Source organism: Sciurus carolinensis, chromosome X (genome assembly GCF_902686445.1).
Source record: "Sciurus carolinensis chromosome X, mSciCar1.2, whole genome shotgun sequence".
NCBI lineage: Eukaryota > Metazoa > Chordata > Mammalia > Rodentia > Sciuridae > Sciurus > Sciurus carolinensis.
The window spans coordinates 109,273,774-109,290,210 of NC_062232.1; the positions used below are offsets into that span (position 1 = coordinate 109,273,774).

Consider the following 16,437-nt stretch of genomic DNA (forward strand, 5'->3'; position numbering starts at 1 on the left):
TGTGATTTAAAAACTGAGTAATATGGAAATAACTATTGGAAGAATAGCTAAACAATTGAAAAGTAGATGCCTCAAGGATAAAAAAGGCGGTGTGTGTAGGTGTACATACAAGAGTACACACCCCTATCTCTACCCACACTTTCTTCAAGAAATTGTGGTTATGGCCAGGTCTTTTGGCACAGACCTATAATCCCAGCTATTCAGGAAGATGAGGCAAGAAGATTACAAGTTTGAGTCCAGCCTTAGCAACTTAGTCAGACCATATCTTAAAAAGTAAAAAGGTCTGAGGATATAGTTCCATGATAAAGTATCTCACTCTCTCTCTTTCTCTCACACACACACACAGACAAACTGTAGTGACACAACTTAAAGCCTTTTTGGATTGCATGACATAAAAAAATGGTGCATACTATTATGGTTTTAAAAAGTATTAGAGGAAACCTAAACTAAAATAATAACAATGGGGATAGATATATAAGTTATTTAGTGAGATATGGATGGGGAAAACAACTAATAAAATAAAAACAATTTCAGAATTCTGGTTTATACAAGGACATATTTATCTTTTAAATGTAGTGATTTGTAAAGATAATTACATTAAAATAATGTCATTTTAACTTTTGTTCCAAAATTAAGACTTTTAAGACCATGCTTTAGGTCAAGCTTATAAGCAATGATTTGGGAATAGCATACAAAAAAAATCTTAACAAACTGGTGCCATTCTTTTTTAAATTTCATTTTGTTTTATTTTAATTTCCAATTCAATTCAAGTGTGTCACAAAGCACTTGTGTGCATATGGTTGCGCACAATGCTCTCTCCCTCTCTCTTTTTGTGGTCACTGGGCTGGAACCCCAGGCCTTAAAGATGCTAAAAGCAAATGCTCTACCACTGAGCTATACTACCAGCCCACAAATCTTTTTTTGTGGTACTAGGGATTGAACCCAGGGGTGCTTTAGCACTGAACTATATCCGCAGTACCTTTTATTTTTATTTTGAGACAAGGTCTTGATAAGTTGCTGAGTCTGGCCTCAAACTTGTAATCCTCTTGCCTCCACCTCCTGCACAGTTGAGATTACAGGCATGCACCATTGTGCTTGGCCCCAGTCCACAAATCATTTCTTAGCATAAGTTTGTTTAATGGTTAGTATCTCAGTTACCATCCCCCCCCAAAAAAGAAAAACACCATCCTGTAGTCTCAAATATAACCAATATTACAAACTGATCCCTGCTTTTCTAAATGATATCTCAAAACAATACACCGAATGTTCTAAGTTAAATAATTAAAAACATAATTAATGGTTTAGCACTAGCATATTCTGAATATTTGAAAATACCATCCTCATTATGTTTCTTGGAGCTCTCATTCCTATTTCATCTACCTAGAATATCCTTTCTCCTCACCTTATACTGTCCTTATCATTCAAGTATAGTGGAAAGAGCAAGGACTTGACATCAAACTGAACATAGTATTTCCCCCTTATCCACAGTTTTGCTTTGCATAGTTTCAGTTACCCATAGTCAACTATGATCTGAAAATACAAATGGAAAATTCCAGAAATAAACAATTCGTAAGTTTTAAATTGCAATCTATTCTGAGGAACATAATAAAATCTTACACTTTCCTGCTCTGTCCATCCTAGAATGTGAATCATCCCTTTGTTCAATATATTTACAACTACCTACACTACCTGCCTGTTGTCACTTGGTAGCCATCTTGGTTATCAGTGGTATCACAATACTTGTGTTCAAGTAACTCTTATTTTACTTAATAACGTACAAGAGTAACAATGCTGGTGATTCAGATATCCCAAAGGTAACCTGCAAATTGCTTCAAGTGAAAGTTATTGATTTAATAATGGAAGAAAAAATTGGTATGCCAAGATTGTGAAGATCTGTGGTAAGAGCAAATTTTCAATGTGTGAAATTATGAACAAGGAAAAAGAAATGTGTGCTAATTTCACTGCTATAACTCAAAATACAAAAGTTACAGCCATGGTGTGTGGTAAGTGCTCAGTTAAGATGGAAAAGAAAACAAATTATAGGGTTTGATACAATCTGACTTCGGGCATCTACTGGGGGTCCTGAAACATATCCCCTAGAAAACAGGTGACTACTAGAGCATAAATCTTCACTGCACTACTTCTAATCATGTGAATATGGAGAAACTGCTTGAGCCTATTTCTCTACTTCTAATATGCTTACAATATCTACTTAACAGAAATGATAACAGAGATTCAGGAAAATGCCACATGAAATAACTAAGATACTCAACAAAATATTAATCCCCTGCCCTTTCAGTTCAACTGTAACTTCCTCAAAAAAACCACTAGACCTATTTTTCTTCCACCACTTACTACACTGACAGTTCTATGCCATGCAATTCAAAGCTTAATATGTATTATTTCAAATTTCTCCTTATTTTTAAGTGTCTAAATTGTACATATTCAACATTAAAGTAAGCTCCTTCAGAGTAAAGAACATATTTTGTTCCTTTGTATTTCCTTCTATATTCAGTAGTCTATTTGGTATGTAGTAGGCACTTAACATATGATAATCTAGAAGCTAAGAATCTTGGTAAACTCAGGCAAAACCAAATTTAAAGAAATGAGGGAGATTCATGTATACTGACAATTTAAAAAATCATTTATATATACATTGATATCATAGTGATACCATGTGGACACACAGGTTTTCCTCATTCTTTTAAACTAGGTACTGCCCTTGTCAATGTAGTCAAGATGTACTGAGTTAAAAAGTTCTGAAGTTACATAATAGCAAGTATAGTATGATCTTATTTAGAAATAATTTATTTTTTGTCTATAATTTTTTTTGTGATTTATATACACCAAACCTGTAAGTTATCTCTGTGGATAGGAAGGAAACATTTCACTTCTACTTTACTTTCATTTTTATTGCATACTGTTCATTTTTTAAAAAAATTTTTTTGTGGTGCTGGGGATTGAACCCAGGGCCTTGTGCTTGCAAGACAAGCACTCTACCAACTGAGCTATATCCCCAGCCCCATACTGTTCTTTTTTACTGAATATGTATTACTTTAATACATCTACGTATCCTTACTTTTATTTATTAAAAAATATTTTTAATTGTTGATGGACCTTTACTTTATTCATTTATTTACATGTGGTACTGAGAATTGAACCCAGTACCTCGATTGTTAGGCAATCGTTCTACCACTGAGCCACAACTCCAGTACAGTATTTTAATTTTTACCAAAATATGCCCACCTGTCTCTCACCTTTACTCAAGAAAGGTTATCAGTACAAAAGTCATGCATACTAGTATCAACTGCAGCAGCAATACTTACTTTTTTGTTGAAAAGAGTTGTCGTCATCCATTAAGTTGCAGAGTCACCTAAGAACAAACACATGACATCAATCAATTTTATGAGTCACTTTAAGTAACACCAAATACTGAAACATGAAACTTGATTCAGAAATCTTTGGGTCTAATTTCAATCTCCAGCAAACTCATGTGACACCAGACAAGGTAGCAAGTTAGGTCTTAGTTTTCCACCCTATAAAATAAAGAGACCTACTATTAGAGTGAATTTTGTTTAATTAAATGTATACATATCTAATCTTTTTCTCCAATAAAAGCTTACCTTTTGAGTTTGGTTATGTTTAATATACACATGTTAACTCATTTGCATAATTGGTTCATTCCTGAATGAGTGCAAATTTAGTGAATAAAATGCTGAATGCTTTATTAAATTACAAATAAATTTTAGAAGACAATCTTATGTAAAAAATGAGTAATTACCCTGTAATATGTTTTAGTAAATCTGAATTTTGAAATGCTAAGTGACATTTACATTTAACTGCTATCTCTTTTCTTCACATTTAGGGAAAATGCTATTGTTACTGAAAAGAAAATACATAGTTTTTATTTTATATAATTTATTACATTGTTACTTCTTATTGAAAAATAATAGCAATTAGTTGGATAAATTTCATCATAGATTAATTCATTTAATAAAACTACTCATTGCCTTCTGTGCTCAGGGTAATGTGCTAAGTTCTAAGGAAAACAACCAAGAAGAATGAGTCATAGTTCTAGGGAAAAAAACAGATGAATAAGTCACAGTCCTTTCCTTGGAAGTTCATAATCTAACATGTCTATAATTATTTGGGTTTTTTGTTTTCAGTGCTGAGGATCAAACCAAGGGCCTTACACATGCTAGACAAGCACTCTACCACTAAGCTTCACCCCCAGTTTTATTTGGGTTTTGTAAAAAAAAAAAAAAAAGCTATTATATTAAACACCAAGAACATTTGAATTGGTTTATTTAAAGCGAGAATTTTGAGTTGTATTCTGCTTCCTCATGCAGATAGCATATACTCTACATACAAAATATTCTTTTTTTAAAAAAAAGCTTTCATTTACAAAACAGAAAAGGTCAAAACTAGGCATCAGAAAACTAAAGCAGCAGGCTACATAGAGCTAATTCAGTCTTCACATTTGTCTTTATCCTCAGATTTGCAAAAGCATACTTTCCCTAATTCCAACTTATTTGGCTTGAATCCCAAGGAAAAGATATTACTTTAACTCCACAAAAAAGTTACTGGCACAAATTCCTGAATTTCTACTATAAGAGTGAATTTTGTCCTTGAATAAATTTCCTTAATTCTGAGGTCTATTTAGTGTCTGACTCAAACTATTTTGAATAGTGCTTGTCTCTAAACTAGAATTAAAGTAATACCTATGTCAATTAGATAAATACATGACAATTCTTGCTCAACACTAAGGAAGGACACAGCATATATTTTAAGAGTTATAACTGCACAGTATACAAACTCAAATAACACTATTAAATTATCATATAAAATTAATAATAAATGTGTAAACAGTCTTTATGAACAAGCTGTATTCACTGCTTGTGGCTACAGAGATATCTTGAGGCCCATAGCATACACCAGGGAGTTTCAACTGGTACATTCATAAATGCTCTAAAAAGTCAGAAATCCTCAGATGCTATTTGAACCATAACTTCATTTTAAAGTTGTGTTATCCAATGAGGTAGCCACTAGCCACATGTGGTTACTTAAATTTAAACTAATTAAAATAAAAAATTCAGCTCCTTAATCACACTAGCCACTGTTCAAGTGCCCAAAAGCTACAAGTAGCTAGCTACTGTATTGGACAGTGCAGCCACAGAACATTTCCATCAGAAAACAAGTCTAAAGGATCGCTAGCATATTTAGTTCCAGTTTTAAAAAATAAAGAAAATTTCATAGATTCCTTTAGGGAAGGACTAGAGGCCACAAAAACCTCTCAAGTGACCACTTCAGAGTTTTGGTGGCAGGGCAAAAAACTGTATGGGGGATTAAGACAGCTGTCAGAGAAATGGAATATCCAACAAAGATATGCAGTGGGCATCTTAGAGCTCTGATAATAGCAACTCCACAGGGTCTCTACATTCTGCAACTAAGAGTAGTTCTCAAAAAAAGAAGAGGAAAGAACTTTTCATTTCAGCTACTGATTCAGGTAAATAAATATGCCCATGTTTAATATATTGTTCTTATGGAAGAAAAAAATGAATTCCAAGTAATGACACACCTCTTGAACATAATCCATTCATATTTGGGGGACCCTGTATAAATAATCACAATTAGTATTTAGGTTTTTTTTTTTTTGGTTCTGGGCATTGAACCCATGGGTTCTTTACCACTGAGCTATTTCCCCATCACTTTTTATCTATTATTTAGAGACAGGGTCTCGCTGAGTTGCTTAGGGCCTCACCAAGTTCCTGAGGCTGGCTTTGGACTTGTGATCCTCCTGCCTCAGCCTACTGAGCCACTGGGATTACAGGCTGTTTCAGTTTTTATACATGTAAAATATAACTATCATTTAAGTACTTATTCTAAATTACAGATTAACATAATTTTAAAATATTTTAAAAATTAAGAGGCATCACTTAACACTGGGATGGCTGTAATTAAAAGAGATAGTAACAAGTATTGAAAAGAATATAATAAAACTGGAAATCTCATACACTGCTGGCAGAAATGTGAAATGGTGCAGCTACTATGGAAAACACTTAGACAAACACATAGACATGACTGAACAATCCCACTCCTAGAGAAACAATTGAAAACATAAATCCACATGCAAGCTTGTACACAAATGTTTACAGTACCATTATTCATAATAAACCAAAAATCGAAAACAACCCAACACCTATAGATTGACAAAGAGATAAAATGTAATACATCTACACAGTGGAATAATATTTAGCAGTAAGAAGAAAGGACACATTGACACATGTACAATATATATAGATGTTGAGAACATTATACTAACTGAACAAAGCCAGTCAAACAAACCAGATATTGTATGATTTCATTTATATGAAATGTCCAGAAAGGGCAAATCCACAGAGAGTAGAGTAGTGGCTACCAAGGGCTAATGGGTACATGGTTTCTTTCTAGGGTGATGAAAATGTTGTAAAATAGATTGTGGTGATGGTTACAGAACTTTGAGTGTACAAAAATCATTGAGTTTAAAAGGGCAAACTGTATGTCATATAAATTTTATCTAAATAAGGATATTAAAAATAATAAGATGGTAGCATTTGGGCCTAGGAGTAGCGGAGTCACTCTGTAGAGAAAGAGTACCTAAGAGAACAGTAAAGCTGTAAGATTTGGAGGTAGAGAAAGCAAAGAGGTAAGGTAGGGAGACATTTAAGCCCTAAAAATATCATTGAAACACCTGAAGCTAGTCATGTTTGAAGCAAATTATCCACTAAGGGGTTTCAGTTAAGAGAGGGGAAAAAATATTCATTTTCAGTTTACTTTACTTCAAACTAGATTTCAGCATTTTTATTCAAGAGTAAAAACACATTCACCAATTGTTTATCCCAACATTTTTTAAACCAGGGTCAACAGATCTCTGGGGAAAAGATATACTCCAGATGGTGCAAGAGAACTCTATTAACAATATAATTGTTTTGTTTTGCTGTCTATCTAAAAAATTAATATAAATGTTCCCTGGGATCATCTAGATGACCACTTTATAACTAAGTCTGGCCACAAAATATTAGTAGATATTTTGTCTGTATTTACTACTGCATTGTCACCAAGTACTATTACTTTTAATGGTACTGGCAATAATAAAATAACAAAGGGAGAGAATATCTAAATGATTTATCTTCACTAAAAGAGCAAATTACAATATGGTTAGCTACAAAAATGAAGGTATTGAAATGGGTGAAATAGGAAAATCATGCTGTTCATATGAGATATAGATACGAAAAACAAATAGAAGTAGGTAGTAACTATTTTAGTAAAATATATTATTCATTCAATACATTAAAATTGATTCAAATATCACTGATTTTGTAGTTTCAAGTATTTGTTTTATTTTAGGGTTGTATAAGAAATCTGGGAATATTTTAAATATTTTAAGTATGGGGTGCCTGTGAAAATGTTCTTTTTGTAATAGGAATTAACTAGTATAGTACTCAAACCCAAGATATATTAGTTTATGCCTTGGTTCCTTAGAGAATTTCACTGGCATCTAAACAATTCAAATTTCCAAACCAGGTTTTGGGAACAAATCACATTCAATTCCAGAAGGAAATATTCTCAAGCAGTTTTTATATTGACCAAATTATTCCAGGTACATTTTTTTTTTGCATTGCTGGGGATTGAACCCAAGGCCTTGTGCTTGACAGGCAAGCACTCTACGAACTGAGCTATATCCCCAGCCCCCAGGGTACATTTTGAGAAGACATTTCTTTAATAATTTTGCTATTTTTCTCCTAATTTATTTTTGTTTTTAATTGTGTCTTGATTTTTCACTTTTCCTATTTGAAAAATAGCTAGTTTATACTAGGATTTAAAATTCATTAGCCTAATATTTTGTGAAGTTGGCCTATATTTTAAAACATTTTCTTTTACATTAGTTTTTGGGATGGAGCACTACAGTAAAATTTAGTTTCTGCAAAACAATGTTTATATTATATTCTGGCTAAGACCTATCTACAGGAATATGGTTTTGGTGCAATTCATATGTAAAAGGTATAACCTGGGGAAAAGACTAATGCACAATTATTGGCCTCTTAAAACCAATCTACGTAATAAATATTTTACATAATTTAATAATATACCATAATCACTAATTCCTAAAGTAACACCTGAATTATGTATTATTAAGTCACATTTTATAGGAGTAAAAATTACAAGGAAAATGTGAATTAAGTGCACTGAACATAGGGGCTAAAAGCTTCGGTGGGAATTTTGGGTCTACCACTTTCTGGCTGTCAAATCTAGGAAGCTTAATCAACCTTTTTGAGCCCTAGTTTCTCTATCTATAAAAAAACAGGAATACCTTCCTTGTAGCACAACTGTGAAAAATTTAAAGCATATGAGATATTCTTGCCAAGTATTTTGAACTATTTTGCTTAACAATTCTTTACCTGAAGTCATACCACAAGTTGAGGACAACGCATTAAAAAAATAAAAATTCAGCTGGGCACAGTGGTACGTGTGTGTAATATCAGCAACTCTAGTGAGGGAAGCAGGAGGATCACAAGTTTGAGGCTAGCCTCAGCAACTTAGCAAAGCTCTAAGTAACTCACTGAGACCCTGTCTCAAAATAAAAAAAAAATACAGAGCTGGGGATGTAGTTCCGTGCTAAAGCCTCTCTGGATTCAATCACCAGTAACAAAAGAAAAAAGAAAGAAAATACTGTCACAGATAACCTACAACAGATCAGTAGTTCTCAAACTTTTTGTCTCAACACTCCCTTTCACTCTTAAAACTTACTGAAGACCCCAAAGAGTTTTATGTTTATGTAGATTTTATCTTATATTTAATAAAATAATTAAATCTACTATAAGTTAATATACTTTTAATGAAAATATTTTTTTAAAAAAATCTAGTTAGATATATGGCATTTACATCTTTGCCAATGTCTTTAACATTTGTCTTAAAAGAGAACTAGAAATACGTCTAAATCCTTTTTTCTTTTGGTACTGGGGATTGAACCCAGGGGCACTTAAGCACCAAGTCACATCCAAAGCCCTTTTTTTTATATTTTATTTAGAGACACAGTCTTGTTAAGCTACTTAGGGCCTTGCTAAGTTGCTGAACTAGCAATCCTCCTGCCTCAGCCTCTCTAGCTGCTGGAATTACAGGCTTGCACCAACAAGCGGGGCTCTAAATTCTTTTTAAATATGTAATAAATTCTTTTCATTATTCCTTCATTTTTATGTAAATTATTTGTAAATGACCTAAAAGCATAAGAAATAAAATTATAATGGTCCATTACACCCAGATGGTACACAGTGATGACTATTTTTCTGGATATACTGAAGGTGAAACACTCTTTAAAAAAGAAAACCACTTTGCAGAGAATGAATTTTAGAAGTCTAGAAACATTTTTATTTAAATTACTGAGCAAATCAAGTCTTTATGAATCATTACTTAAAACAACCTGACTGAAAACCAAATAAGAAGTCCCTCTCCAAAGTAGGAAGACAGAAAAAATATTCAGGGCTATATGGTCTAACTAGTGAATGTAAGTGATAAATATTTCTGGTCTTTGAATTGTTACTTTTGAGTAACAAAGTATTTTCAATATAAATTTCCAATATCTGGTTGCCACTTTTTAAAGCTATAGAATACTTTCTATTACAAAATTGCTATTCCATTTAGAATTTCCTCTTCCCAATTAGTATAACAGCAACAAAAAATTCTTGGTGGGCTGGGGTCGTAGCTCAGTGGTACAGCGCTTGCCTAGCAGGCACAGGCTCTGGTTTGATCCTCAGCACCACACACACACACAAAAATCTTGGAATGGTTCTAAATGTCCTCCTGAAAAAAAGAAAACAAAACAAGTGGGAGGGAAGGAAGGTATGGAATTATATAGCCCTTCTCTCTTACCTTTCTCTTCCCTTCTTATAAAAAAAAAATTTTGCAGAGTAAAAGGCTGAACTGAAAAATCAAGACCGGACTAGAAAATTTAACTGGAAGAAATAATGTTGAACAGAAAAAACTGAGATTAGGAGTTCTTCAATATCAGAACTTTTCAATATGTTTAGAAATATTTAAATACTAAAAAGCTGAAAAATCGGCATCTTAAATATATAAAGGAGAAGGGAATTGAAATTCAATAATATTTCTTAGGATTTTTAAGTTGAACCTTCTCGATTACTCTCCTCCACCCGCTCTCTCCCATGGAGTAGGGCATAATTTAGTGAACTGAGCACTGGATGAGGGTCAGAGACAATGGCTTAAGAATTAGCTCTGCTTCCTAACCAACATTACCCTACCCTGCTAAAGTCCTCTCCTTGAGGTTATTTTCTCACCTTCAAAATAGTTCTATTGCTAGGTGTGGTGACCACAGACCTGTAATCCCAGAGACTTGCCTGTAATCCCAGTGACTCGGGAGGCTGAGGCAGAAGGATCTCAATTTCGAGGCCAGCCTGGGCAACTTAGGGAGACCCTGTCTCAAAATAAAAAATAAAAAGGGTCGGGGATGTAGCTCAGTGGTAGAGTGCCCCTGGGTTGAACCCCCAACTACACACACACACACAAAAAAAACAAAACAAAACAAAACAAAACAAAACAAAAAAACCTACCAGGATCTAACCAACCAAAAAATAACAGTTCTGTCAACGCCCCACAGCCCATCTCAAAAGGGCATCAATGAAATATACAAATATGATATAATTATAATGGAATTTGTACTTATACTATAGTAAACTCTGCCTTCATAGGTTCAGTGAAGTTTCTGATTAAGGGGAAAGAAATTTGCACTGTGGCCCCCAAAGCAGGACATCTCACAAGTGCTTAAGAGATTTTTGTAGTTTAAAATTCCATCTCTAGGGTCTAAATTTATGTTTAATGACACTAAAAGACTTTAAAACTCATAGTTCAAACCCTAAAACAATACAACCGAAACTTTAATTTCACAGATTAAAATCCATGTATGAAACAAATATTTTCAAACAAAGAAATTCCATGGATGAAGGTCTCCCATTCTTGTAGAAACTGGTTCACTTGACAACGTCCTCAAATTTCTCCTTAAAAAGCATAAAAAGTTGAGATAAGTTAATAGGAACTCCCTCCATCTTTATAGGTTTGTGAAGAAAACCTTGGAATGAGATCATTTTTCCCATCTCATTAACAAAAACCTGCACAGCTCACTGTAAGAAAATCGTGTAACTCCACGTTTCTCCTCCGGGCTCTTATCCTCTAGACAATAACGGAATGGAGCACGATTTCTGTGACAGAGGAGGGCAGTCCCTTTAGCAAGAACATGGGTGTGAACCCGGAATTACTGGTAACCTGGGTCGACGGGAGGGGGATCCTCGGCAAAACCAAGGGGCCCGCAGGATCCCTGATGCCTGAAAGTTCAGATCCCCCCTCGTATTTCCTACCATTGAATAGACTTGGGGGTGGGCGGGTCTCCGTCAAACCTTGGCATCAACAGTACAAAAGACCAAAGGGAGTTGTCTCCAGAAAGAAAAGGCAAAACCAAGCTGGGGATGGAGAAACTCACAGGCCTCGGGAGGCGAGGAGGTGGCGACTGTGGCCCGCGCGGCCCGGTTCCACTAGACAGCTGCCCGCGAGACCGCGACCCGCCGCGGGCGGCCAAACCTCGCCGCGGAGCAGCTATCTTTCCAAGATCCCTCCCCCTCTAGGGCCGACGCAAGATGGTGGCCCACCCGCCGTCGCGCCGCCAAGCCCATCCCCTCCCCCGCGTCCTAATCAATCCCGGCTACCCGCGTCCGCATCATGACCCTCAGCCCGCTACCCTCGGAGCTGGGCAGCCACCGCTGCCCTCACAGACACGCCAGACAGCCGCTGCCGGTTTCCTCACGGCATAGGCGGGGGCGGGGGCCGCTTACCTAGAGCAGAGCAGATCGGCCTGACTGGGGCTCAGAGGAGGAGGAGGAGAAAGAGGAGGAGGAAAGGGAGGAGCGCGAAAATACTAGGCGACCTCCACAGCAACAACGGATGCCCTGGAGATTTTCAGCGCGCAATGAGCGCCTCAGCGAGCGCAGAGCATATAACGATGCGCGCTGCCTCATGGGTAGGACCGGCTCCGCCCCTGGACATCCGGGTACCTTTTCTAACGGTCCCTGGATGGCGGGTACAAACATGTGCACCGCGTTACACACCCTCGAAGGCATCTGTGCTGGAGCTGAGGGCTGTGGGCCACGGGCCTCGGACAAAGGAAGGGCCCAGTAAACATGTCAGTCTCCCCAATGAACCTGCCATCCAACCTCGGACTGCAGTCTAAAATTAGGGCTGCATATTGTATCTGATCACATGGAAATGCAAATTCTGATTCCTCCTTGTGTTGGGGTAGAGCAACCAGTTTTAGAAAGTCTGTATTTGACACATCTCTCACCTTTTACCAAAGAAATGTCAGTCAAGTTATTTAAGTAATTGGTAAATTTCACCAAGTTTGTCTTAAATATATGTTTTTGCTTGGCTCATTATTCTTAATTCTGTCATACTGGTGTCTATAATGAATACAACAAGGTTAAGAAAAAATGTATTTACCAGATAAGCACTTGCCAAAATATCGCTTGCACATTTTCCCTCCTTTTTTCTCTCTCTTTTTTTTTTCCTTTTTTCTCTTTTTTGTTTGTTTCTTTCTTTTGGGTCCCTTTCCCCCTTTTTTGTTGTTTTTTTTTTGGTCTTTTTATTTTTTGGTTGGTTGGTTTTGGCAGCAGGGATTGAACACAGGGGCACATTATCACTGAACTGCATCTGCAGCCCTTTTTATTTATTTTTATTTTTTATTTTGGAACACAGTCTAGCTAAGTTGCTGAGACTGGCCTTGAACTTGTGATCCTCCTGCCTCAGTCTCCCAAGTCTCTGGGGTTACAGGCATGTGCCACCATGCCCTGGCCACTTGCACATTTTCTAAGCATTGGGTTTTGTGCTGTAAAGAATGTTTAGTCTCCCAATTTTCCCATGAGATCTATGGCACTAGTGTTTCACTTCTCAACAGTTGCTCAGATTTAACTGTGTGTCTTGTTCTTCAGCACATCCACAAATCCAGAAAGTCCCTGAATCCTAATGTTTCCTATTTGAGCTAGTTTTTTTTTCTTTTTTTCCCTCATCTATACAGCCATTTGCTTCTGGCCCTACAAATGGGCTTTTCAGGAAATGACAGAGAATAAACACAATTATAAACATGAAAAAGTTCCCAAACCAGACAGTTTGATAAGAAAGCTCATGCACCTTCTCCTTTGGCACCTCCAGCAGAAAGTTTAAAACTGGCAGATCTCTCCCCAGCGACTGGGTAGGCTGAGGCAGGAAGATAATGAGTTCAAAGCCAGCCTCAGTAACTTAGTGAGGCCCTAAGCAACTTAGCAAGAACTTGTCTCTAAAAATAAATTGAAGGGGTTGGGGATGTGGCTTGATGGTTAAGTGGGTTCAATCCCTGGTACTAAAACAAAACAAAACCACCACCACAACAAAACCAACAGGCAGATCTCTAACATGCCTGCCATTTCCTTCTGTGCAGGTGGAAAATGCAAAGCTTCAACTTGCCAACTTACCCACCCAGGTGGGAAATTTAAACAGGCAACTCTCCAATCTGCCAGCCATTTCCTTTAGAATAGGCAGAAATTTAAAAACGAAAACTAATCTCCATTCTCACCCCCTAGACACTATAAAGGCCCAACTGATTTCTTTCTCAAGTCAGCCCAGACCTGTTTACATTCCCTGGAATTCCCTGGGTAATAAAAACTTTCTCAAAATCTCTTGGTGAATAATCATGTGGGGAGCTTCCACATCTGACTAAAATTAGAAAGGGGTAGGGTCCTGCAATAGGATAACAGAAAACATTTATACACCAAATTCCAATCTAATTTATTATTTTTTCATGAAAAATATTATTGCTAAGAAGACCAGAAGACTCTAGTTAGCAACTTGTGTCAACAAAGAAGAAAAAGAAAAGGAAATCTACATGAGAAGCCAACTCATAATGGAAAGGATGTCTGGTGAGAATGGAATTGACTACTCTATCCTTAAAACTCTTCCCTGTGTTTATAGAAAACTTATCTTTGGGTCTCTTGACTAATTGACCAGGGATTCTCTATTTTTTTCAGGATTGCCGTTAAGTAAAAATTTGCTTCTATATATCCTTGTGGGGGGATAATTTTTTAAATAAACATAAATTCACCTAAAAATTCATTTTAAAGTGTATATGATTTCTCATGTATATTCACAATACTGTGCACCCATCATCACTAATTCCAGAAAACTTTCATTATCCCCGCCAAAGAAAACACAACCTATTAGTAGCCATTCTAAATTCCTTCCTACCTCTCTTCCCTAGCATTGATTAATTAATTTGTGTATCTATGGATTTGCTTATTGTAGACATCACATATAAATGGAATCACACAATATGTAGTTTTCGTGTCTGATTTATTTCACTTGGCATATTTTTGAGGTAGATTCTTCCGTGTTGTAGCACTTACCAGTGCTTCATTCCTTTTTCTGGATGCATAATATTTCATTGCAGAAATATATAACTTTTTGTTTATCTATTCTTCAGTTGATGAACATTGGGTTGTTTACACTTTTCAACCATTATAAATAATGTCACTATAAACATTGGTATACAAGATTTTGAAAAACCAGTTTTATTGAGGTATAGTTCACATGCCACAATTCACACATTCAAAAGGTATAATCCAGTGTTCTTTAGTATATTCACCAATATGGTGACCATCACCATGGTCTATTTGAGAACACCTTCAACACCCCCAAGAGAAACCCCTATACATTAGCTATCATACTCTACCCACAAACCCTCATTCCCTAGCTATCTTCCAGACATACACAATCACTAGTCTACTCTTTGTGTAGATTTCCCTGTTTGGGACATTTCATATAAATGGAAATATATAATATGCCATCTTTTGTGACTGGATTCATTCCCTTAGCAAAATGTTTCAGGGTTCTTGCATATACTTCATTCTTTTTGTGACTGAATAATACTCCATTGTGTGGGTTTAGCACATTTTGTTTACCCATTTGTCAACTGATGGACATTTGTGTTGGTTCCATCTTTTGAATATTATGGATACTTGTGTGTACATTTTTGTATGCAAATATATTTAAATTATTGTTTGTTATATAACTAGAAATGTAAATATTAGAATATATAATATTAATAATTATGATTAACTAGTTAATGGACTGCTAAACTTTTCCCCAATGTGCCATTTTTTCAGTCCCACTAGGATTTCTTAAGTTTATAATTTCTTTACAACTGCACCAACATTTGCTTGTTTTTGCTTATTTTGTCATAGCCATCCTAGTGGGTGTAAAGGGGAATTTCCTTGTGGTTTTGATTTGCATTCCTCTGATGACTGATAGACTGATACTGTTGAACCTCTTTTAGTGTAGTGTATTTATTGGCTGTTTGTTACATATTCTTTGGATATCTATCAAAATTCTTTGCTAATTTTTAAAATAGATCTTTTTTTTTAAAGAGTAGTATGAAGTTTACAGCAAATTGAGCAAAGGGTACAGCAATTTCCTGTATACCCTCTATCCCCCACATACGTTGCCTTCCCCATAATCAGTATCCCTTACTAGAATGTTACATGTATCACAATTGATTAACCTGTGCAAGCTAGGACTGACACCCCAGAAATGATTAGTGAGCGATGCAATAACATGAATAATCAAGTATTCACTTTGTGTGGTTCAGACTGTCACATGCAGAGAATTCAGATAAATGAGAAGTTATAGTAGAGGAAAGTACATGTGCAAGGCCTGGTCTTAAGCTGAGTTTTGACTAAGCAGGTTCTTGAAGGATGAATAAAACTCGATAAGGTAAAGAAGAGGCATTTCAGATAACAGTAGGGACATGAAGGAAGGTAATGAGACATAAATGAAAAGTATGGTTTTATAAGACAATAAATGATCAATCTGATTAGAGGAGATGTATATTAGTGTTGGGGAAAATAAATGAATATTCACTTATTCTTTTACGTATTCACTCATGCAGCAAATGCTATTGACAACTATGTCATGTGTTGGGAATACTGAGATAAATACTTCAAAGTTTCATATATTCAAGTGGTAGAAACAGGTTCAGAAACACAAATACACCATGATAGTGATGTGTTCTATGTGATCTTCTTACTCAACCTGGACTGAGTCATATTTCACTTAAATGTCTCATTTCACTTCTGCTGCATCTACCTTCACAAATTCCTATTTCAGGATGGGCAGTCTGAGTTGGTTTACTTCCATTTCAGACATTATCAGGATAAACTAGACACCAAGGGTCCGTGATAGCATCTGAATCAGAACTGTGATTGGCATAAAGTAGAAAAGCTGTTTTGTATTTCCATATGGTGTACCACATTTTTTAAAAGAATCTGTTTTCTTAAGAGCAAAAATGGAATTGATAACCTTGAGTGGCTATTT

General features: G+C 35.9%; 1 protein-coding gene across 4 annotated transcripts in view; it reads right to left on the reverse strand.

The window, feature by feature from the left end:
• Znf280c (zinc finger protein 280C) overlaps positions 1 to 12,028 on the reverse strand; it is a 52,479-nt gene extending 40,451 nt beyond the window's left edge. Inside the window, exons 1-3 of one of the 4 annotated variants that reach the window (XM_047536397.1) lie at positions 11,877 to 12,028; positions 10,392 to 10,468; positions 3,327 to 3,373 (exon numbers count right to left, since the gene is read on the reverse strand). In XM_047536397.1, the coding sequence (XP_047392353.1) occupies positions 3,327 to 3,357 (31 nt within the window). In that variant the 5' untranslated portion in view covers positions 3,358 to 3,373; positions 10,392 to 10,468; positions 11,877 to 12,028. Of the gene's footprint in view, positions 1 to 3,326; positions 3,374 to 10,391; positions 10,469 to 11,527; positions 11,768 to 11,876 lie in introns of those variants that run through there. The other 3 variants (XM_047536399.1, XM_047536398.1, XM_047536400.1) reach the window with 3 other exon arrangements.
• Positions 12,029 to 16,437: the final 4,409 nt, after the last annotated feature.